The sequence below is a fragment of the Phyllobates terribilis genome, unplaced genomic scaffold (assembly GCF_046119375.1).
Source record: "Phyllobates terribilis strain yellow unplaced genomic scaffold, ASM4611937v1 Scaffold_7__3_contigs__length_470593459, whole genome shotgun sequence".
In the NCBI taxonomy this organism is placed as follows: Eukaryota; Metazoa; Chordata; class Amphibia; order Anura; family Dendrobatidae; genus Phyllobates; species Phyllobates terribilis.
Window position 1 is genome coordinate 270629657 of NW_027362767.1, and position 24632 is coordinate 270654288.

At 41.8% G+C, this 24632-nt stretch overlaps 1 protein-coding gene across 2 annotated transcripts in view; it reads left to right on the top strand.

Annotated features, from left to right (window-relative positions):
- The first annotated feature begins 5936 nt into the window (after positions 1-5936).
- COL5A1 (collagen type V alpha 1 chain) overlaps positions 5937-24632 on the top strand; it is a 168660-nt gene continuing 149964 nt past the window's right edge. For both annotated transcript variants that reach the window (XM_073640747.1, XM_073640748.1), the window contains exon 1: positions 5937-6406. In XM_073640747.1, coding sequence (XP_073496848.1) covers positions 6307-6406 — 100 coding nt within the window. In that variant the 5' untranslated portion in view covers positions 5937-6306. The remainder of the gene's footprint in view (positions 6407-24632) is intronic.

Genomic DNA, 24632 nt, shown 5'->3' on the forward strand with positions numbered 1-24632 from the left:
CACAATTATTCAAATGATGTATTAATGATATAGAAGAAAAGATTAATAGTGATGCTTCTCATAGTTTTGTAGATGACACAAAAACTATGTAGTGCAGTCTGTGGAAGCTGACTTGGACAAGCTGAGTGTTTGGACCTACACTTGGCAGATTAGGTTTTATGTGGATACATGTAAAGTTATGAATCTGAGCACTAATAACCTAAAGGTAGCTATGCTCTAGGGGTAGATAAAGTAGGAGAGTCACTTGTAGAGAAGGATGTGGGTGTAATAATCTGCAGACATTATATACTCTAGGGTTAGGTAAACTAGGAGAGTCACTTGTAGAGAAGGATGTGGTTGTACTTGTAGATCACAGGCTAAATAGCAGCATGAAATGCCAATCAGCTGCTTCTAAAGCCAGCAGGATATTGTCATGTATTACTAAAGGTACTCTCGGAACAGGGGCATGATACGACCACTTCACAAAGCGTTAGTGCCACCTCATCTGGAATACGCAGCTCAGTTCAAAGGAAGGAGACGCTGGACCTAGAATAGGTACGAAATAGAGCCACAACACTGATGGGGCATGGAGGAGCTAAGTTATGAGGAAAGACTAAAGGAATTACAATTATTTAGTCTTGTGAAGAGACCTCTAAGGGGAGAAATGATTAAATTGTGCAAGTACATAAATGGCCCATACAAAAAGTACTGTCAAAATCTGTTTCATATAACAAAAGAAAAGGAGCACTCTCTCCGCCTGGAGAAAGAAAGGTTCAATCTCCAGAGTAGTCAAGGCTTATTTATCATGAGATCTATTAATCTGAGGAGTAGCCAAACTCAGGGGCTATTCTGAATCTTGATCCAGTTGATTGACACTTAGGAACAGGAAATAAAAGCAGCCAAAAACATGACAGAAGGCAGAGATACCACACTATTTGCTTAATACAGTTCTCATTCACTCTGAATGAGTGGTCCACTAAGAAAACAGCATAGGCGCTGTACCCCATCACCAAAGCACACCATGGATATCATGTTGGCACCTGCTAATCTGTATTGTTTTAGGCTTTGTCATGGAGACCAGAAGGCTACTTTTTTGCCTTCTATCTGGTAAATAGAGCCCTATGGGTTAATTTGACTTGTGCGACGGGAACTTCCTATAGCTAATAGTTTCAGCAGACACTGCTAAATGTAGTTATAAGGGTACACAAAAAAACAAAAAACGACGAGAGATAGTCCTTAATAATGTCCAAAAGTTCGAAAATTTTATTAAAGGATAAAATACATATACAGGGCAGGGGGAGTGGGATACATATCCACATGTGAGGACAACTGTGAAAAATCAGGGGTGCGCAGTACCGGAGCAATAATGGTAGTATACATGTATAAATCTGTTTAATATATCATATGTGCTAATAAAGCAAGTATAAAAGGAGTATCCTATAAACAATCCTGCTATTATTTCATGTATTTTATGACAAGTTGCCTTTTGAGTCTTTTTAGCCTGACATGTTTCACTCGGTTATTATAGAATTCTTGACTCGTTTGTATTAGGTTCAACATGTTAATATTTTCCATGAGTTATTATAAATGTAATTATAAGTAGCCTGATCAATGGATGTAATGCAGAAAAGCCTGAAACAGAATGAGAGAGTAGACCGAGAAGTGCAAGTAATCACATTGCATCTTCATGGTGCAGACAGCAAGAGCAAACATGTCCCAGAATACGCAAGGATGCCGAGCAGTTAGCGGAAGTTGCCAGCTCAACGAGTACATGGCGAAAAGGGCTAAAACAAGTTTCTTGTTTTCTACATTGGTGCCATAGCTTTAATAAGTGACATTTCTCTTGCTTCATATGCATCATAATACAACATTTCAATGATCTATTATATACGGCCCAACTGCGTTTCTGGCTCCTTCAGTGCTGTTTAGTCTTGGATTAATAGCGTCTTGCTGAGTTATTTATTTCCTTAGCCCTGGCACACACCAATGTACTGTATTCCCAACATTAGATACAGATGTGTCTACAAGGAACAATTGCATTGTAACCCAGGGTAGCGAAAAATAAACAGCTCTCTTTCATTTCATGGCTGTTATAGCACGGAGATGTGAAAATGAAGCCGTGCACCTGATTAAGTTTTCAGCATGTCATGTTCACACCAGTCAAAGGCTGCAGACATCCCTGTAACTGTACCCCTAGGTAGGTTACAGATAGAAGAAAGCAGCTGTGAATGAGGCCTTCAGTCAGATAAGGACAGAAAGGGTGGCAGGTCTCCAGAGATAAGAACCTGTAACATAAGATATCCACCTTCAATGATGTTACAATATGCCAATGCAGGGTGACAGGTGCCCCATGATGTCATATTGTGACATAAAGGCCATTAGCCTGCAAGTGCCGCACAGCATGCCATAGCCGACAACATTAAGTCTCCAAGAATATCTTCTAAAGGTTTGAAATAGCAGTCACTGTGAAACATAATAGCCACAGAAATAATCTAACCCCCACCAACATGAATATGGGGAAAATGTCCGCTCTATGGCGATCAGATTATACAAACTCTACTCAGCTGGTAGTATAAGGCTGGAGGCTGTGGCGACTTCTGCCGAGCAGCACTGCACACATGGACCTGGACAGGCCGTAAATCCTTGGGAAAACACTGTTTCTAGGGGGAATACCTCCATAATGTTGCATGTGGTGGAGCATACCACAGTTTTTCTCCCTCCTCATGAACGAAGCCTCCATATGTAAAGTATGAGCACATAGCAATCTATGCCATACAGATGCGCAATACCTCAGTGTACACGAGACATAATAGTGGACCAATGACACCACTGTGCAGGCATCTCTCCTGGACATCATGCATCAGAAATACTAAATTCAGCCAGGCATTGTCGCAAATGTGGTGGAGGGGCTTCATAAACTTATTGTAGTGGCATATTTATTAATGCATACTGTACAGTGAGTGGTTCCAATAGTGGCTTCACATTCTGAAGCAGCAAGACTTAACTGTGTTATTTAATGTGGCAGTCTAGGAGGATCAGCCTCATGTTTAGGTCTTTTTCACACGTCACTGATTTTTCTTGTACCCCAAATTGGTCTCAGTTTCATCAAAGTTTTTTTTTTATCAAAGTCATCAGAGTTTGGTCATTGCCAGTTTTTACCATTAGAGTTTGGTGAGAGTTTCATCAGTTTTCCTCCAAAGAGAAAAAAACCTGATAGAGTTTTCTCCTATCAAACAGTACATGAAAAACACACAGCACACGGAGGGCATCCGATTGCTGTCCAATTTTTTTTTCTCAGACCCATAGACGTCTATTGGTGAGTTTCATCAAAGACTTGTATCAACATTGGGCATGTCTCCATGATTTCTTGAGGACCACAGGGTCTGCATAATTACACGGACATGAGAACAGCTCCATAGTCTTTAATAGGTACGATTCCTATCCGTGTAACGTGATCAACTAGATGTCTCTCTTCCTTTTAAAAACGTCTTATAAATATTCAGATTTTTCTTTTTAGCCAATAAATCCGGATAATTGCTAAGTGCATCTGGTGCAACCATATCTACTCTGAAATACCTTAGTCCATCAAATGACTGGTCAGACAAAGTATACGGTATATAAGGCTTTAGAATCAATAATACTTCTATGAATATTGCAAAAGGCAGGTCATATATAAAATGTGCTCAAGGATCGAAAAATGTCTACTTTCCTAATACTTGTACATTCCCTGGTTCCACCAGCAGCTTTACATTCAGAAGCAACACGACCACGGTGAGTTATACATTTGGCAGACTAGGAGCATCATTCTCACATTTTGAAAGATTTCTTCTGTTTGCTTTGTATAACCCTCCGCTCTACTACGGGGCTCGCTGATCAGCATCGCCCATCTCACATGTTTTATGCTATTTTGCAGATTCACATCTTTCTTGGACCTTAGTAAACCCTATGTGTATGTGTGTGTGTATATATATATATATATATATATATATATATATATGTGTGTATATATATATATATATATATGTTTCCCTGCTGTATAAAACCATTTACAGTACATGTTTCCGGACTATACACTCTTTCTTTAAAAAAAAAAAGATTCTTACACTTTTACTGACCACAGGCCAGAACCACATAGTCAGTAGAAGAGTCTACTCAATGGTGTTTTTCATAAATGGAAGTTCATTCAGGAATCCCGCTCAAACACATTCCTTATTGAACAGGAATGTTCTGCTTTTTTTTTTCCCTGTCCCTTTCATGCAGTTTTATTCCATACCTAAATTTAAAATGTCCGAGGCCTGCAAGAGGCAAAGAGACAGGAAAACGACTGATATATGTGGTGCAGGTATAGGATAAAAGGGAACCTGTCTTTAGACTCATACTACCTGAACCACGGACAACAAAAAGCAGAGCACGGCTGTTTAGCAGCAGCGTTTCAGAGTACAACATAGCACTTGGCCAGCTTTACAAACTATCAGGAGAGGCATGACCAGCCCGATGATGTCCCCGGCTGGCTTCTCCTTGACTTGCTTCGCTTTACTGAGAGATGTCTGATGGCTTATACTTTCACATATAGACTTACAATGTTGTACATCTGTGAGTAAAATCTTAGTATGTGGAACTTGCAAAAATAAATGGCATATTCTATTGGAGGTCATGTTGCAGAGACATTCTCCCTTAGAGGCTTTCCTTCTCAGGGAGAATGTGCTGCCATATGGAGGTACCATACAATAACGAAGAGGGTGTAAGACTCTGTAGTATTGAACTGTGATCTATATCTAAAATTGGGGGGTTTCTGTTAGCCTGAAACCATCCAAAAGAGTTGCCAAGTGTAAACCAGGGCATTACTCTGTCTCTTAAGATGGGAACAGTCTTTTGCAAGGTACAATGAAGAAAGGGCTTTAGATTAGTTTCTGGTCAAAGGCCCCTCGCTAACACCGTCGTCTGATACGTGTCTTCTTCCGTGGTTTTAAGGGCATTACCACGTTCACGGATGACAGTAATTACTGAGACATCCGTATATATCCTCTTTATAAGGCCACGGCCCCACTATCAGTATTTGGTCAGTATTTTTTCTCAGGAGTGAGAGACAAAACCAGGTGAGGAACAATCAGAGAAAAGGTAGAATAGAAACAAGTCACCAATTCTGCATTTATCACCCACTCCTGGTTTTGGCTCCCAGTCCTGAGAAAAAATACTGACCAAATACTGATAGTGGGGCCGTGGCCTTAGGCTTAGTTCAGGATGTCTATTCAGCATTGCAGTTTTGTTTATTATAAGTTTATTTAGAAACATATCAGGTTCATGTAATGACTAGGAAAGCCTAGAAAACAGACCACCGGCCCATGAATATTGGAGACGTTCTGCTGTCATCTTCATGTAGATACATAACCATCTACTGAGTACATGGCAGAATGGAAGATGACTACTCAGTGCTTATTGTTTATCCACATGTGAGATCATCTTGTCTGCAGATTATACTAAACAAGCTTTAAGTATTAAAGGGGCAGTACTACAAAAGATTTCTGGCTCATGTTTTGTGATACAGCTACTTCAGAGCCTCTTGATCACCACAACTGTCAATCAAAGATCCCCTGTGGTGACAGCTGTTTAACAAGATCTTTACAGTGTATGAATAGGCTGGTGCTTTGTCCTTCCCTCTGCCGTTGTGCACATAGGGCCAGTACAAATAATCTGTTCACCAGTTTTACATTGTTTGTCTGGCTGAGAATGAGAAATATGGATTCAGGGTTTTGGAATGTGCTGGAGTTAACCCTGCGCGCTGGTTGCAGCTTGTTCTAGTAACATCTCCCAATCCCACAAAACTTTTTTTTATTCTTCCTCTTCTCCAAACTTTTTTTTTTCTTCACAAACTTTCATGCCTCTTCCACTCTCCTCCCCACCCTCTCTCTCCCCCTTTTCCTGATCCCAGTGAAAGGAGGCTGAGCTTGCAGGATTTTGCCTTCTGATTTGCTGTCCCTGTCTGGGACTCACAGTCCTTGCATCTCCCTAAAAAGGTTTTTCACTCTGTAATCGTTCGACAAGGGGGCATCACTTCTCAAGACAACCCCAGTAGGACCAGACCAGAGAAGGGGACAGGACAGGAAGCAAGAGAAGGAGGAGAGAGCTGGGGGTTTGCAGACACTCTAAAATTTGACTGCCCTGAAAATTCAGCTGCACTAAGCACCCCCCAAAATACCCAATCTAATGGCTTTATAAAGTACACGAGTCCTCCAGGGTTTCTGCCCTTTCTCTGATACTTAATTGCATTCCAAAATTTGCATTAAGGACCTCTGAAACCCAAAGAATTGGCCCCTCACGGTGGAGGTGATGAACATGGATACACATACAAGGTGGAAAAGAAGGAGTTGGAGTAGAGACTTATCCTTCCTTATAGCATTAAGCTTTATATGTTCCCAGTGCCATGCAGGTAAGGAACTTTTTTTTTCTCTGACCTGGAACAGATTTCCAGCAAGTCTCTCCTTGAAAATCAGCACTTTGCTCAGGCAATGGGACATGCAGAAGTCAAAGCTGCAATACTTTTTTTCCCATTTGATGGTTTAACATAAGAGTTTATTTCTGGAGCCTATTTGTCAGGAGGCCAATATAAGGGAAAAAGCATCTCAGATCAGGATTGCCTGTCCTCTCTATCCATCTCCATTACTTTCTGCTTACTTCTCCTTTCTTCTCAAATATTTCTTATTCTGCTTCCACTGCTTAGTGAAAACTTTCTGACATGTAATAATCTTACAAACTTCTGAAGACAACACACAAAACTTAAAAACTTTTTTTTTTCTCTCTGTGAAACTAGCAAAATTGCTCCACCTATAGGTTACTTGTGGAACTGCATTGGATTCATTTACATTTAGAGCTGAGATTTATTGAGATTTTGCAAGTTCTAGTTTTCTGTTCCAGTCTGAAATTGTAATACGTCTCTACATTTCTTGCAATATTGTATTTTTCTTTAAGGCATACTGAAAAAAACTGATCAGGGCATTTCTTAGAAAATGCATGCACAGAGGGCAAGTTGACTGTGGTGGTAACATCATTAGAATAAAGGATGTCCTTCATGGACTATAGATGACTGACGCTCAATTGGACTTTTGCAGAAAGTGGATGGGTGTGTTGTGTGTGCTGTCCAGGATGCATAAATGCACCTACAAAACATGGGTGACCCCGGCTTCTATAGATTTAATGTGACTATAATAAAAGCTAATATACATTCACTTATCAGCTTCACAATCCAATGTATACCTATCGGCACAGTCCGTGTCAGTCTTTGGTATAACAATCAAAGCATTTTGCAGTTTTTCTGCAATATCTGTTCCTGTTTGTTAGCTGTGAATTGGAGATAGGGGAATAAAGGGTCTCCAGCTGTTACGAGCCGTACGATGTTCTGTTCTTGCTCCTGCAGATTATTAAATAATGTTATTATTGGTTTTCTACTGAACATTGCACACGTTCGTCTGAAAGCATCAATCAATTGCTAAAATATTGGCAGAAACAAAATTATTCCTCCAGCGATGCAGGATGTTCCTGGTGTTACTTTCCGTAGAGAGTGAGTTGTCTAATTCCTACAGAAATGGTTTATTGTTGTCACATCTGTGAAGCCTGAAAGTGACATAACGATTCCAAACACTAAAAATCTGTTTCTCAGATTCTGAAACCGAGTCAGAGGCTCAGATCGAATCTTCTAGGCCCAAATGCAAAATCTGGACCGCTGCTGAAGTCACCGCTGCATTTGGTGCCATGTCTACATAGTGTGTTGGCTCCAGCTTTACACCCAATGACTGATCATGAGGGAATCGCACATTACCTGGCAGCGGTTGCTTCAGGGTGATCACTGTTACTTATGGTTAGAATTGCATAGCATCTTCGGCCTTCTGTAGCCAGCCATATGACGTAGCAGCCGCCCGGTGGCAGCACATGGTGCTGGATTGGAGCCAGGACATCACACCTGTTTTGTTCTTCCCGGCCGTATTATTGCCATTAAGTGGCTGCACAATGCATTTATAGAATATGGGCCACGATGTTCCAATGCAATGGTCGCCATACAGTGGCCATAGCCTATATATGAAAGAAATGTGTAGTGTCCGCTTCCCTTTAAGGAGGATTGGTTTTTTATTGTTATAGCACCCATATATAAGGAAGCAAAGTATAATCCCATACATCGATCAGTAGTTACAATATTGGGGAATTCTGCCTACAACAAGAACTTTATAACCTGATTATCACAAGTAAAAAGGAAGGTGTTAAAGTGAATGGTATATTAATTTCTAACTAAAGGAAGATACTGAAGATCACCGAAAATAACTTCTTCCTACTTCTCTATATGAGACCCCCGGAGCAAAGTAATGACTGCTGCCTGGGGCAAGGGAGACTGGACGAATGAGCCAGTCACAGAGCACTAATATAGGAATGACTGACCCCCATGATATGGCCAATACCATGATGATTGTGGGGAGTGGTGTGATGTCACCGCAGTGTCGGGGCCCAGCCACAAATTCATTATAGGTACTGTGATGAGACTGCTCCCTGGGAGGTGGTTGCCGAATGTTGCTATACAGACAAGGATATCCCAAAGTTGTATTACATTATATACTATGTATAAGGGTAATTGATGGCGTGCTCCAGGGTCATGTGAACATTAGTATTAGCGCCCCCTATGGGTGAAAAATAATAATAGGTATAATGGTCTTGGCTCAGGGCCTGTGTTGGGTCATAGTCAGAAATTGTGTTCATACCTCTCTTTTTTCCTGCAGTTTTGTAAAAACTGAAATATGACCGCACCATATAAAAAAACCCTCAATGTTAAATCACTGATTTATCCTAAACGGTCTGGGAAATAACTAAGTGATGCTCATAACTACTAAGCAGATGATCCTAGAATGCAGGCAAATGTCATGAACATTAAATATCCTATAACAATGCTCATGGGATTATAATCAGAAGAGTGTATGTAGTATGTTGTGCCATAGTCCCAGGGGTTTAATTACACCCTCAATTAACAACTGTACCCCTACTTAAGCCCCATGATTATGCCATCAACCTAAACCACCTACTTTATGGCTTTTATAAGGGAAAGCTGTGTTCAGTAAAACCAGGCTCTGCATGAGGGAGCATAACATCTACAGCAGCTCAATGCTGCCCTATACACCTGCCTAGTTTGCCTATATGTCACATTCAGTATGGCCTTTCTTTAAGATGCAACTGTAAAATGGATTCATGAATAATAGTATTACTACTGTTAATGATGACACGCTGTGTTTATTGTATGGTGTATTATCAATACTTTGTATCACTGCTGCCCCCATAGGTGGTTTTGGGAATGTTGCTCTTGAACTTTTAATTGTCTTTATGTGAATCTGTTTCTTATTAAGCAAAACATCAAGAACAGAGAGAGGGAAAAAAAAACCTTTTCAGGATAATTTAGTTGGTTGTAATGACCTGGCATAAAGATAATTGCATTTGTTCTCCATACCAGGACCCAATGTGCAGCCATAAGTGATTCCGTACAGGATGACATCATCAGGATGACATCATCAGTATGACGGATTCGGGGACATGTGCTCAACATGTGCAGAGATTATTTTATAGGGTCATGCCGCAACAATCTGATCCTTTCATTCATCACTCTGATGGATGGCTCGTATGAATCCCAGTACAGACCAATCGCAACTCGTTTCAGGCTTGTTCTAATTAATCCAAGTTGATGGTTGACATGTGATTGGTTGCCATAGATGTCATTTTCTTTCCTTTTTTTTTCATTAACTATTAAAGTTTTGGGCTTTTTTTTGCATATAAGGAGTATCTATAGGTCCAAGCTCATGCAAGACCTCATCAGATCAGTTTTTTGTAATTTTCGTGGTTTTGGTTATGGTTCATGCATTCTGTATTCATATGACTTTTTTTAAACCCAACCTTCTAATGGGAAAGATGACACTTGAGAACAGCATGTTGCCTTGTTCTTTTGTGTCGATGCTCCTAATATAAAGCAGATATCACATTTTGGCTTTTGCAGTGCAGGTGGCGCACCCCCTTAGTCACTTTTTGGTTAGAGACAAGGGATAGGTCAAATTAAATAACCCCTTTTTAATAGTCATGTGTTTGTGACTTTGCCCCTGGAGTATTTTGCATTAATGGCGGCTTTGTTCTTCTCGTGTCCCTGGTGTAAAGGATTATGAGGCCTCACAACCTTCTGTTTAGAATCATCACTGTTTGGTAAATATTACACCAAAGCAACCGCCGAACCTCCCATATGTTTTAGGGGTTTGGCAGGCATAGGGGCGCACGCCTTTGTATGGAAGGAACACATATGTGGCCAATTTGAAGTTCCCATTTTTACTATACATCAAACTTATGGGACATATGTTTCCGATCTCCCAAGTGCTGAGGATGTGTCTATTAACTGAAACTACTTAGAAGACTTCTTTCAAGAATGAGGAGCTCTGCCAGTTTGTTTTTTGTTTCTTTTCTCGTCCCTCGATTCCTCTTTTATCTTGTGTTAAATTCCCGTCACGTTTCCTGCCGTTTCATGTTTAACTTTAGTACTTTATGATGGAATCAATGGTACAATGACCGTGGTGAAACCATTGGGTGATGAGTTTCTAAAAATGTAAACTTAAAGGAGTTTGCCCATGAACAAAAGTTAATTTTAATCAATAGTTCTTAGAATGATAATAATTTCCACAATTGGATGTGTTTAAATAAAATGTTCCTGTGCTGAGATAATCTTACAACTGTTCCCCTGCTGTGTACTGTGTAATGGCTGTGTCTGACCATGTACGTATGTCATCCCCTGCTGTAATATCTGCATCCTCTCTTTTGCTTCCTCCCCTGCCCAGGAGATGTGGTATGATCAGACCATGTTCCTGCACGGTCAGACACAGTCATTACACAGTAGACAGCAGGGGAACATTTATAAGATTATCTCAGCACAGGAACATTTTATTTAAACACATCCAATTGTGGAAGTTCTTATTATTCCTAGATCTATTGATTAAAATGAACTTTCGTTCGTGGGAAAACCCCTTTAAAGTCGTAAAACACAAGTCTGCTCTATTTACAGCTGTAGGTTAGGTGGTCTGCCACTATGCCCCATTGTCATGGGATAATTGGAGCTGGTCACCCACAGGCCTGGCCTCTAATTCCTCCCTTGATTGACGTCACTACATTTTTTACATATTTTGAAATAATAATAAGCTCCTCATTTGCTACATGTTTGTTCTTACATGAAACCTTTCTGAAAACGTGCAGTTTTAGTGTCTTAACATATTAAGGGTGAGACTACTGGCTTGATTTCATGGTGCGGAGATACATTTTGTAGTCCGTTTTGCTTATTTTTAGATGGCAGTCTATTTTGTGACCTTACTTGAAGTACCTGTCACTCATGTAAGGAAGGAAAGGAAATTCAGGAAGATAGATGGAAGGTCACACGGTATTTTAGTATTTTAAAGGGCACGACCCTCTTTAGGGTGATTAGCATTATTTGTTTTCTGGTTTCATGAGCTACTAGAGGTGAAAAGTGTCTTTTATGACTTTGCAAGTATCCTAAAAATGCACTCGCCATCTGTGCTGGGTGAGTGTGATCATTGGTAACCAGACGGGTCACAATCTGCAGACTGCATGCCCTTGGCCTGGTCACAATCTGCAGACTGCATGCGCCCATGGCGTGGTCACAATCCGCAGACTGCATGCCCTTGGCCTGGTCACAATCTGCAGACTGCATGCTCCCATGGCGTGGTCACAATCCGCAGACTGCATGGCCGTGGCCTGGTCACAATCTGCAGACTGCATGCCCTTGGCCTGGTCACAGTCTACAGACTGCATATGTCCGTGGCCTGGTCACAATCTACAGACTGCATATGTCCGTGGCCTGGTCACAATCTGCAGACTGCATATGTCCGTGGCCTGGTCACAATCTGCAGACTGCATGCCCTTGGCCTGGTCACAATCTGCAGACTGCATGCCCTTGGCCTGGTCACAATCTGCAGACTGCATGCCCTTGGCCTGGCCACAATCTGCAGACTGCATGCCCTTGGCCTGGTCACAATCTGCAGACTGCATGCCCTTGGCCTGGTTCTCCTGCCGTAGCTAGGCTTGTAGAGATTGGCTGCACCCCGCTAGTGGATAAACACACACTTATGTTTGCATTACGTGCTAGGCTGTTCCTATCTGCGCTTTTCTCATTTACCAAATATCCTTATTTCTAGCACTCACCGGTCTCTTTCATCTGTTGCCTTTGTCAGTCATCCCAACAAGGGTTTATTCATCCCGATTAGAGATGAGAGAGAATTGGGGGTGTCTGATTAGTGTTGCAGACAAAGATCAACAGCATTGGACCCTCCATGAGCTGTAACCCACTTCTTTATTTAACCTGAAGCCTTTTGATGTGAATGGGGCGGAATGTATTTTATTTATTGCAAATACAGATGCATATGGAGAATGTGTACTCTCCGCATAAATGAAGCGACTGCTCTGAGGGCGACAGAAATTGTTTATCTTCTTTGAACCTTTCTCGGCTCTTATTTTTTTTCTTTGGAAGCCCAGGGTCTGGAAATGTTACATTCACTGCTCACTTTTTTATGTCTCATATATCCCATTCTTTGTGATGTAGTTCAAAGTCTCCAACTCTTCTAGATGTGGAGCGCTGCAGGTCTGAGCAGCCCCTGATAATGTGAAATCTTCAGCTGGAGTGTGGAAATTCTGTGCTTCAAATGGATATTTCTATACAGGTGATATCTGCAGGAAATATCGCCTGCTTTTATTTTGTACTGTTCTATGTTTTGAACCTGCACACAAGGATAAAGTGGTAACACCCATGTCAGGCATCCATGCATTCCCACAGGGGACAGTATAAAGCCCTCTGTCCCTGGATGGGGTGAACCATCGCTAGAGGATAGGGGCGGAGTGTCCTATTTTTACCTCCTTTTTTTTTTGTTTAAGAACTTTTTTTCTTTTATTATAATTCCACCCTCACATTGTGCATGATTATTATAATTCCACCCTCACGTTGTGCACGATTATTATAATTCCACCCTCGCATTGTGCACGATTATTATAATTCCACCCTCACGTTGTGCACGATTATTATAATTCCACCCTCGCATTGTGCACGATTATTATAATTCCACCCTCGCATTGTGCACGATTATTATAATTCCATCCTCGCATTGTGCATGATTATTATGATTCCACCCTCGCATTGTGCACGATTATTATAATTCCACCCTCGCATTGTGCACGATTATTATAATTCCACCCTCGCATTGTGCACGATTATTATAATTCTACCCTCGCATTGTGCACGATTATTATAATTCCACCCTCGCATTGTGCACGATTATTATAATTCCACCCTCGCACTGTGCACGATTATTATAATTCTACCCTCGCATTGTGCACGATTATTATAATTCCACCCTCGCATTGTGCACGATTATTATAATTCCACCCTCGCATTGTGCACGATTATTATAATTCCACCCTCGCATTGTGCACGATTATTATAATTCCACCCTCGCATTGTGCACGATTATTATAATTCCACCCTCGCATTGTGCACGATTATTATAATTCCACCCTCGCATTGTGCACGATTATTATAATTCCACCCTTACATTGTGCACGATTATTATAATTCCACCCTCGCATTGTGCACGATTATTATAATTCCACCCTCACATTGTGCACGATTATTATAATTCCACCCTTACATTGTGCATGATTATTATAATTCCACCCTTACATTGTGCATGATTATTATAATTCCACCCTCGCATTGTGCACGATTGTCCATCCAGAATAAATATAAAACACTGCAATAATATTGAATCTATAGATCAGTTCTGAAATCTTAAAAAAACCTAGAAAGATGAGTCTATGATAAACTTTGTATCGCTTAGATCTCCCTTTCTTCAATATCTGTCATTTACCATACAATTGATATTAAAGGGAAAGTCGTATATAAGAAACAGGTGTAAGAAAAGAAAGTAAAGAGATTCAAAGTGTTAGTCACATGAGTTGCATGTGTATTTCCCCTATACCATAACTGTGGCCATATGTATGCCCGGGCTTTAAACTCTTGGTAGAATTGCTTAGCACAGATCATGCATCTCTCAGGCCCCCGGGGTCCCCTGCCTGTGCAGGAATTTGGGTCACATCACACATGGGATGGGCATTGGGTCAGAAAGCGCAAGAGGGCACAACTTGACTCTTACTTTCTGCCACTGAGTGAGAGGATGACTTATGTGAAAGAACATTTTTATGCACAATCACCCTTTACTATAACAATTTCTTAATATGGATTTTAATTTAGTGAGGCTTTGCTGTCTGGAAAGGATAACAATTGATATTTTGGAAATTGATATTTGTGATCAATGTGAATTGTCAGCTCTTCAGTCAATGTATGTATGTTTGTGTCCATGTATATAGCGCTGACTCTTAGCCTTCATAGAAATGTCCCCAATGTTGACTAGTAACATTCTGTCAGAAAAGAAGCTGTCTTGTAAAATATTAAGAAATGATGTCTCTGCGGATTTCTCACAGTAAAGCTTCTCCCCCCTGCTCAGACACAGCGACACGGGGGAATCCTGTCCATTCCCAACAAATATATCATTGTCTGCCTCGGCACTTGTTTGTTTGCAGCACCAGAGTGTAATTCAAGTGGACAGAAAATGCAGATAGAGACATGGCACTTGACAGCTGCGAGATATTTAGGCTTTAAAGCGTGCTATTTGCAGTGTCTGCAGACTTGCCAGTCTTCATTTAGACCCAGCGAAAGCCTCGTACACAGTCTGTGGTCATCACTTAACAGAGTTTATTTCACTGTTCCCGAGAGAAAGAAAAGCAAATATCTCATCTGATGCTTAAGTAAAGAAAACGTTTTGAGAGAAAATAAACTGAATTTCCTGAAAAGGTGGCATACGTGTTCTTGGCTTATTATTTGTGATTCTTCTGGAGACTCATGTCTCGTATGATAATGACTTTTGCTCTAAGGGATTTACTGGGGGATTCATTAGCTATCATTAAGTGCCCAGAGTAGTCACATCTTGTCAGTGATCCGTAAAACACTTTGGGATCTGTAGATGTCACGATTCGGACGATGCCTGATGTTAGAAGCTGTGGCTGCACGTAGTAGCACATTGACCCATAGGAGACGAAAAGCTACGAAATGTCTATAAAGAGGTTAAATGAGCTGGCATCTGCCATATGTATCCCGCTGGACAAGTTCAGATGACCACATATCACTCTCTTCTGCCCATACTGACATTTTCCAGCTGTAGTCCTGTCATCCACTGCGTTTATGGCTCCACCTGTTACCTATATGGTCATTTAAGCAGGTTGGAGACTGATCCCATGTTTGCAATCATTTAAGTCACTTGATAAATGACGATCTTTTTATGAGCAATTTCTTATTGCAGATTCGTTCAATTAGCTGCAATTATCTCTATGGTTAAAGTGCTTGACAGTGAATCTCCTGCAAAGATTTATTCTTTTCTAATTAAAAGTATGTGATCATCATTGGGTCCGATAGAATCGTCTGCCTTTCAGAGATGTTGTAATCCAAGCTGGCAGCCGGCCCAGGTCTATAAAGGTGCATTCAGCCATTCCAGATCAGTGTCAGGTTGGTGGTTCAGCAAGGAAATTGAGAGTTCCTGCATATTGAATAGAAGAGATTTGTGTAATGACACACTCTGTCAAGAGGATGTGATGTCCATACAGCGACTCTATACTATGCAATGAATCCACCAATGCAATGGCCGAATGTTACTGTTTGCAACAATCCTGGGATGTAATTCTTACTTCTGACCAGCTGACCTTAAACTTGTACTCCCATGCATGTGACAGGTTGCATTAATTTGTCCCTTTATCTGCTGCAAGTTGCTTGTTGCTTTTCATGCACTTTGTTTTGGCTAATTGCAAATGACTATCATTAGACTCTGTGGAATTCTTTCAGGCGAACCCATTTGCCAACTTCTTTAGGTGACGTGCACTTGGAGTAAATCTAGTCATAAAAGGCCAGAAGAAAATCTTAAAATACTCTTGAAAGACTCTTCCTATTCATTTCTATCGTAAAACCATATTGCTGTATTGCTGTTCGTATGTTCATTGTTCTGAGTGTTTTTTTTTCCACTTCAGGTATTGAAAAACACCTGGTGGAAATAAAGTGCATGTTACTTCTTTGTAGCGGCTCCTGATGGAATACACTCCAAACTAAGAGTTCAATCAACAGGCTGCAAAAAAGCTTAAACTCTTCAAAACCACTTCAGAAAAAGAAAAACTCTTTCAAAAACACCCTGAAGAAGAACTCTTCTTAAAGTGTTTTCACTTGAAAATCCCAGCTGTATTCCTTGTTCTTCTGTGTGTCTCTAGCTGAATACCCGTACTTCGTACCCCTACTTTCTCTTTCCGCTCTCTCTCCCTTCCCAATCATTGTCTTTGAAGCGGTTTTATGTCACTGACATTAGTATACAGCAGTTCTGGCCTGCAGGTAATCAGATAAGAAGGAGATGGAAACTTAGATTAATTCTTTTCATATCTAAAATAGGAATCTTGGCCATTTTACAGCTCGGCGCACATTGCACCTTCAAGGTGTTTTTTTGGCACTGATTGGAAAATGTAAAAGCTGGAAAATAAATTGCATAGCCTAAATCTAACAATCCAGGAATACACTTGTCTAGATTTATGACTGTGGTGTTATTAGACCAGAAGTGGAAAATGCCTGAAAATTCACTTTTTTCAAAGTCTTGTTTGAACAATAGATGTGAAGGGCGTACTCCTTCCTTAATGACTTATCCATGATGCGATATGTGCAGTCCTGTCCCATCTCCATAGCAAGGGGTTCATTTAATTGACTTCAAGGGTTCTGGATAGTGCCAGTGAGGCAGTGTTTAGGTCTTTATCTCAGGCATATGTGTGCCCCCTTTTCTACGCTAGGCCATGAAACCTGCAGCCAGTCTGTGCATCACCGCCTGTATTCAGACCCTGAAAAATGGATGTGTGAATCCAGCTTTATGGTTTGTTCAGACAAGCGTGTTATACGTAAGTGGGCTGTCTGTGTTTTCAATTGAATATCATATGAACCAATGTTACTCAATAGGGCTGCTCAGATGAGACTCCGTGTGAAAAAAATCACAGCATGCACTAGTATGTTCCTTTTTTCAGATGAGACTCGCCCATTGAAGTCTATAGGTGTGCAAATAAAACTGTTCACGTAAGGATCAACCTTATTGCATCCTTTTTTATGTCTAAATTGCAATTATTAACACTGAAAGCTGCATTTGGTCTTAATGTTATTAGAGATACATGCACTCAATCCATAGAAAAGAACAGCCGCCCAACAGTCTGAACTTATGTGATCCACTCTGGCAAAGTTTTAAAGGAAAGCTATCATGTAAAATAATGCTATTACCCTGCAGATATGGGGTTAATCTGCATGTTAATAGCGTTCTGACACTGTGTGGCTCTCGCACTAAGAGCCCCGCTGCTGGGAACAAATGAACTTTATTCCTCCTGGCAGCCATTGGCTTCCAGTCATACTTTCAGTCATAGGGGTGGCACTGGCACGATTTCAGATACTGCTTTGTGCATAGAGAGCAGTGGTTGTAACCGCACCTCCGGCACTGACTGACAGCAGCTCAACATTAGAGCTGGCTGTCAGTCAATGCTGGAGGCGCGGTTACAGCCGCCGCTCTCCATACACAGAGCAGTGAGTGAAACAGTGCCGCGACACCCCTATGGCTGAACCCAGCTTGAGGAATAAAATTAATTTAGTCCTGGCAGTGGGGCTCTCAGCTCGGACTCCATGTTGAGTTCTTGCAGTTCTGTAGTTTGTAATGTATGGATCGAAAAAGCCACCCTTTTCTCACGTCTTTGTATCCCTTTGCCGGCTGTCCTTGTGGTTGGAATCTGTTTGATCACTTGGTAACGTGATTGTAACACTGAATGGTTTGCTATAGTAAAGTGTGCTGTTACAGGCAGTACAGACCTCTGTCACCCAATATTGGATTTGTGTTGACAAATGCAACCTCAGATAAGTTGAGTGGTTTCTCGCTTATATCCAAGACAGCATGGACAATTAATAAAATACCCAACGACGGAGTCGTCGCACAAGAAGTATTTAGTCCTAAAAAATTTTTTTGAACTGTTAATGTATAAAAATGAATGCCATACGGATGCTAAAAAATGGACAGATGAATGTCCATTTCTAAAACGCTAAATAAAATCAATGCAAAAAAAAATATAGGAAAAATGAAAACTGTTTTCCGTAGTAAGATCGAACTTTATTTTCTTAAATGTCTTTTTACCTCCTGACTATTGCAGTAGTGGTATGGTGCCAATGTGAGTGCCTGAATAAGGGCAGTAATCCCTGCATCTGAAAACTTTTTTTTTTTTCTGGATGAAAAATGAAGAGTCTTTCATACACTCATCTGAACCCAGCCTTTAAGAGTCAAAGTATTTAGAGGATAACCAGGGGTCCTAGTATTCATTGCCATTGACCTTGCAGTTATCCGCCATGGTCCTGTTAGCAATCTAGATACAATTAGAGTTAGCATAATTGTAGACCACATTCAAAGTATTAGGTTGTAATATCTTAGCACAAACTCTGCTTCAGTCTAAGGCCACGGCCCCACTATCAGTATTTGGTTAGTATTTTTTCTCAGGAGTGGGAGCCAAAACCAGGTGAGGAACAATCAGAGAAAAGGTATAATAGAAAGTCACCAATTCTGCACTTATCACCGACTTCGGGTTTTGGCTCCCACTCCTGAGAAAAAATGCTGACCGAATACTGACCAAATACTGATAGTGGGGCTATGGCCTAATTCAGCTCTCTGGATCTGCCAAAAGAAAAAAAAATGGATGTTGGTTATGCACCAGTGGTTGTTATACTGGATGGTCATTTTATGAATATTAGGCTGGGAAATTCTCCATCCCTGATGTAAACGGCCTCATTCACAAGTGTGACCGTGTGAACTGATTCTTATGAATAAGTTCTGCTTGAACTCCTCTTCAAGTGTTCTCCATGTGCGGACCAGGATAAATGGAGGCCGGCTGACATCGGGCACCCCGTGGGAGAGAAATCAAAGTGTTTTCTTACATCAAGAGTCTCTTTCTTTTATACTAGAGCTTTTCAGCTCCAAGGCTAAAGATTGAGCACACAAGATTATCATTTTATTGTATTTCATTTTGTTCTTGATAAAATAGTTTTTACTAATTTTATCTCATAACCAAGCCTGATCTCAATCTCGATTGTTCTGATCAGTAAGAACATATGTAGAATCTAGTCCGAACTAAGCTGGAAATGCAGGTATGTCCTGAATCTTGAATGGCTACTTCTGGTTGTCACACTCCTGTCAGGACAGTCGTAGAGAGAAAAAAACTGGTGGCGAGTACCTGTATAGGGCTAACAAGTAGTTCACCTGTTCTAGTGCTAGAACTATGTCATGTAGTCACTGGATAATCACTCATATCTTGGATGTTTGCACAGTCCCGAGACACAAAATCTTTACTAATTTAGTCCATTGTGATAATTTTTGCTCTGTCTGTGTTGTGGTTGCCCATCATTTATACCCAAACTAATCATGTCATTTATAGTACAACAGCAATATTTTTTGGTTACAGATTACCTTTACTGGCTTGTGGCTGTCTAGCTGCTCCTAATGTAACCAGGACCATTGGCCTCCCGTAGACCGTGAGTTCCTAGAAAGCCTGGATCATCCAGGATGAATGTGAGCCGGCATTCTCGCTGCGCATCTGATTATCACTGGCCCAGCTCCAGGTTTACGTAGGCCCCTGGATCCTGTCACAGTAGTCTTCTGGCCCTCCTCAGACCTTTTATGCTACATAAACACATACTTTTTTGAGGCAATCAAAAACGACTTGTGATTCAGATGGAAACCTCTTCAGGAAATGTTTTGGGAGAGTTATGGTTTTAAAATGCCGACTGTACCTAGGATCAGATGCCATAACGATCTACTTCAAAGCAGTGACATGTCCTGCGTTTTTAAAAATTGCTTCAGGAACAAAAAAAAACGCCCAAAAAAAACCCTCAAACTCATTACATGAACTGCTAAGTAGATTACCTGTATAAATGAATAGGAGAGCTTTTGAAGTTGTTTTAGGGTATGTGCACACAATCCTTTTTTGGCAGCGCCTGAACGCAGCATACTTGTGCTGCGTCCAAAGCGCTGCACGCAGGTGAATCCGCATGTGTTCATTGAACACATGCGGCTTCATCGCATCTTATCCTTTGCACTATAGTGACTCCGCAAGAGGAATTGGCATGCTGCAGTCTGTGAAGACGTGCCGCATGTCCGTCTCCGCGGGTAAGCCGCAGGAGAATGGGAACGCATAGTGGGCATGTGATTTGTATAAATCCCATCCACTATGCTGTAACATCTGGTCACTGCGGATTGCACGGAGCACACTTGTGCTGCATCCAATCCGCAGTGAACACTGATCATATGCACATACCCTTAAAGAGGATTTTTTGAACAGATCTGCTGAAGAAAAATCTGTAAATATAGTCACAGATAACCCTGATCTTGTGCTGATGACATCACCAAGGCAGCAGAGCATTATGATGTCATCGCAATGTGCTGAGCAGCCCAACCAGGTGTACAGCTGACCTCTGCATCACTGGGTGCTGAACCTAGTCCTTACTTTCCCTAGAGGCCGGCCTCAGGTTTCCTGTCTGGATCCTGTTCTGGACTATCACCTGTCTAATATTTCCTGCTGCTTTTTGTCATTTTCATTCGATCGCTTGCAAGCTTATTCAACACCATATTCATTTAGCTCTTCGGCCATTCTGACAGTGCGCGCTATTAAGGAGGATGACTATTCACTCCTCTCCACGCCCATAGTCCCGGCATGGAGAGGAGTGAATATCCCGGCAGCTCACCTCGACATCTGAGGGCACATGGCAGTGACGTCATGTGTTGCTCATATGCTGAGATCAGCTACTGACAGACAGGATGCATCGCTGGAGCAGAGGAGAGGAAGCAAGGGGAGTAGAAGTGTTTATTTTTTTCATGTATGCAGTGATGGGGGGCTATATATACACCAGGATAGGGGGGCCATGCATATCAGGATTGGGGATGAGTGGGCCATGCATATCAGGATTGGGGATTAGGGGGCCATGCATACCAGGATTGGGGATGAGGGGGCCATGCATACCAGCAGGGTTGTGGAGTCTGTAAGCCAAACCTCCGACTCCAACTCCTCAATTTCCATGACACCAACTCCAACGCCAACTCCGACTCCCTCATACATGGCTCATGTTTAAGTGATAAATTTACTGTAGCTCAGATTCATCTCAGCTAAAAGTCTAAACCCTTAGATCAGTAATAGGACAGACATTTATAGGACATTTCATAACTTTCCCAAATTCTTATGAAAAAATATTCCCCACAAACTGCATTGAACTACTGTACCCAATTTATTATTATTTTAGGAGTCGGTCCATTTTATACCGACACCGACTCCATGACTCCGACTCCACAGCCCTGCATACCAGGATTGGGGATGAGGGGGGCATGCATGCCAGAATTGGGGATGAGGGGGCCATGCATGCCAGGATTGGGTCTGAGGGGGCCATGCATACCAGGATTGGGTCTGAGGGGGGGCCATGCATACCAAGATTGGGTCTGAGGGGGGGCCATGCATACCAAGATTGGGTCTGAGGGGGGCCATGCATACCAAGATTGGGATTGAGGGGGGTCATGCATACCAAGATTGGGTCTGAGGGGGGCCATGCATACCAAGATTGGGTCTGAGGGGGCCATGCGTACCAGGATTGGGTCTGAGGGGACCATACGTACCAGGATTGGGTCTGAGTGGGGGGGCCATGCATACCAGGATTGGGTCTGAGGGGGGGCATGCATACCAAGATTGGGTCTGAGGGTGGCCATGCATACCAAGATTGGGTCTGAGGGGGGCCATGCATACCAAGATTGGGTCTGAGGGGGGCCATGCATACCAAGATTGGGTCTGAGGGGGGCCATGCATTCCAGGATTGGTTCTGAGGGGGGCCATGCATTCCAGGATTGGTTCTGAGGGGGCCATGCATACCAGGAATGGGGATGTGGGGGCCATGCATACCAGGAATGGGGATAAGGGCTGTCTGCTGAATGCCCCTCGTTACCAGGGCCCCTCTGACAACTTCTCCTGCCAGGGGAGAAAGAAATGGTAAATGGGTGTGGATTGGGATGTGGCCAGGGGCGTGTCCAAAATTTGCCTTGGCGCACTACGCGCGCCACATGATCTATCCCTCTTTTTCTTCTTCAAAAATTGGGAGGTCATGATCTTCCAGTCCTTGCATCAGCTTGTAGCCCAATAGTAACATTTCTAAGCTGTTCTGTCAGTTCAGGATTTCTATGTGCTGCAGTCAGAGCTCCCCCATGGACGACCGCCCGCTGGCAGCAGTTAACATACTGAAATTGGCATATCGTCCCTACCCAGCACCATTTTATTGGAGATTTTTATTCCAGTGGTCTGTTAAATATCCAAGAGTGACTTGTTAATATGAAGTTATTTACCTAGAAACACATGGCCTGGCTGCCTCCGCGTCTTCCATGTATAAACCTAGATGGTTATTAAATACTGTAATAATAATATATCAAACCGAAAAAAGGAGGAAATGTAAAATAAAATCTGTATCACCAGTCTGAAAAAGAAGGCATGGTTTCATCTATTGCCAAGGTTAATGCTTCTCAACCAACCACAGGCAGGAATTGTTAAGTTGTCTGGGAAAGGATGGTGGGGGCAGGGCGGTCTACCACCGCAGGATACGTCTACTTTAAGAGCAATTTCATGTGATCTGACTCACTTGTTCCAGTTAGTCATAGACATGCAAAATGCCGATCAGAGCAGCCAGGTGGTCATCGTGGAAAAAACAGCTAAATGGTGGGATTTGTGATAATCACATGATAGGATTGGTTACAGTGGTCAGCAGATGGTATCACACATGATAGGACTAGATACAGCAGCTCAGCACACATTATTATATGTGATCGGATTAGATACATTGGTTATCCGATAGTATCAGTCATGATAGGACTAGATACAACAGCTCAGCACACCCGGTTAGCAGACAATATCACAAAATAGGATTAGATACAATGAGCATCAGACAGTATCACACATGATAGGATTAGATACTGTGATCATCAGAAAGTATCACACATGATAGGATTAGGTACAGTGGTCACCAGATGGTATCACACATGATAGGGTAAGATACTCAGTTAAGCAACAGTATCACACATGATAGGATTAGATACAGGAGCACAGCAGACAGTATCACACAGGATAGGATTAGATACACAGCTCAGCAGACAATATCACATATGGTAGGATTAGATACACAGCTCAGCAGACAGTATCACACAGGATAGGATTAGATACACAGCTCAGCAGACAGTATCACACAGGATAGGATTAGATACACAGCTCAGCAGACAGTATCACACAGCATAGGATTAGATACTGCTGCTCAGCAGACAGTATCACACAGGATAGGATTAGATACACAGCTCAGCAGACAGTATCACACAGGATAGGATTAGATACACAGCTCAGCAGACAGTATCACACAGGATAGGATTAGATACACGGCTCAGCAGACAGTATCACACAGGATAGGATTAGATACACGGCTCAGCAGACAGTATCACACAGGATAGGATTAGATACACAGCTCAGCAGACAGTATCACACAGGATAGGATTAGATACTGCTGCTCAGCAGACAGTATCACACATGATAGGATTAGATACAGTCATCATCAGACAGTATCACACATGATAGGATTAGATACAACAGCTCAGCAGGTCGTATCATACACTATATGATTAGATAAAACAGCTAAGCAGACAGTAACACACTTAATAGGATTGGATACAGCAGATCATCAGACAATAAAGCAGAGTTAGATACACCACCTCAGTAAAGCACTGTTCATAGAAATGATAAACCTCCTTATATTTTGCCCCTGGTGACATCAGTTTTATTTCAGTATCTGAATACAGCCGGTGTTTGGATTGATCTGATGTCTGTCCCAGACATTTCCCCTGAGATGTGTTAGTGACAGGACAGGTAACCTAATCCTCGCAGACAGTGACAGCGCATGTACATTGTCTGACCGTGAAGATGGCGCCAGCATTGTCTGTTCAGTGACCATGTGGCTGAACGCCAGGCTGCCTCCGAGGTGTCCTCACAGAGCTCTCTATATATCTACAGTCTTCCTGATGCGCAGAGTCCTCAATATTCTTCTACAGCAGAGATGTCAAACTCAAATACACAGAGGGACAAAATTAAAAAGCTTGGACAAAGTCGCGGGCCAACCTTGATATTTATTAAAAAAAAGTCTACAATTGAAGTTTTTCGTTATCAATTATAACGATGAACTTTTTCATATGGAAACAAACTTAAAGGGGTTGTCCCAGGAACAAAGTACATTTTAATTAATAGATCTTGGAATAAAATATTGGAATAATATAATGTTATGATAGCGCAGTAAAAAACATATGGCCCAATGGCCTAATTTAAATATGTAATAGCAAAGGATAAAAAACCTTGAATAATACAGAACATAAAGTATAATGCAAACAAAAGTGCCCCCAAATACAGTAAGATACCCCCACAGTGAATTCCTC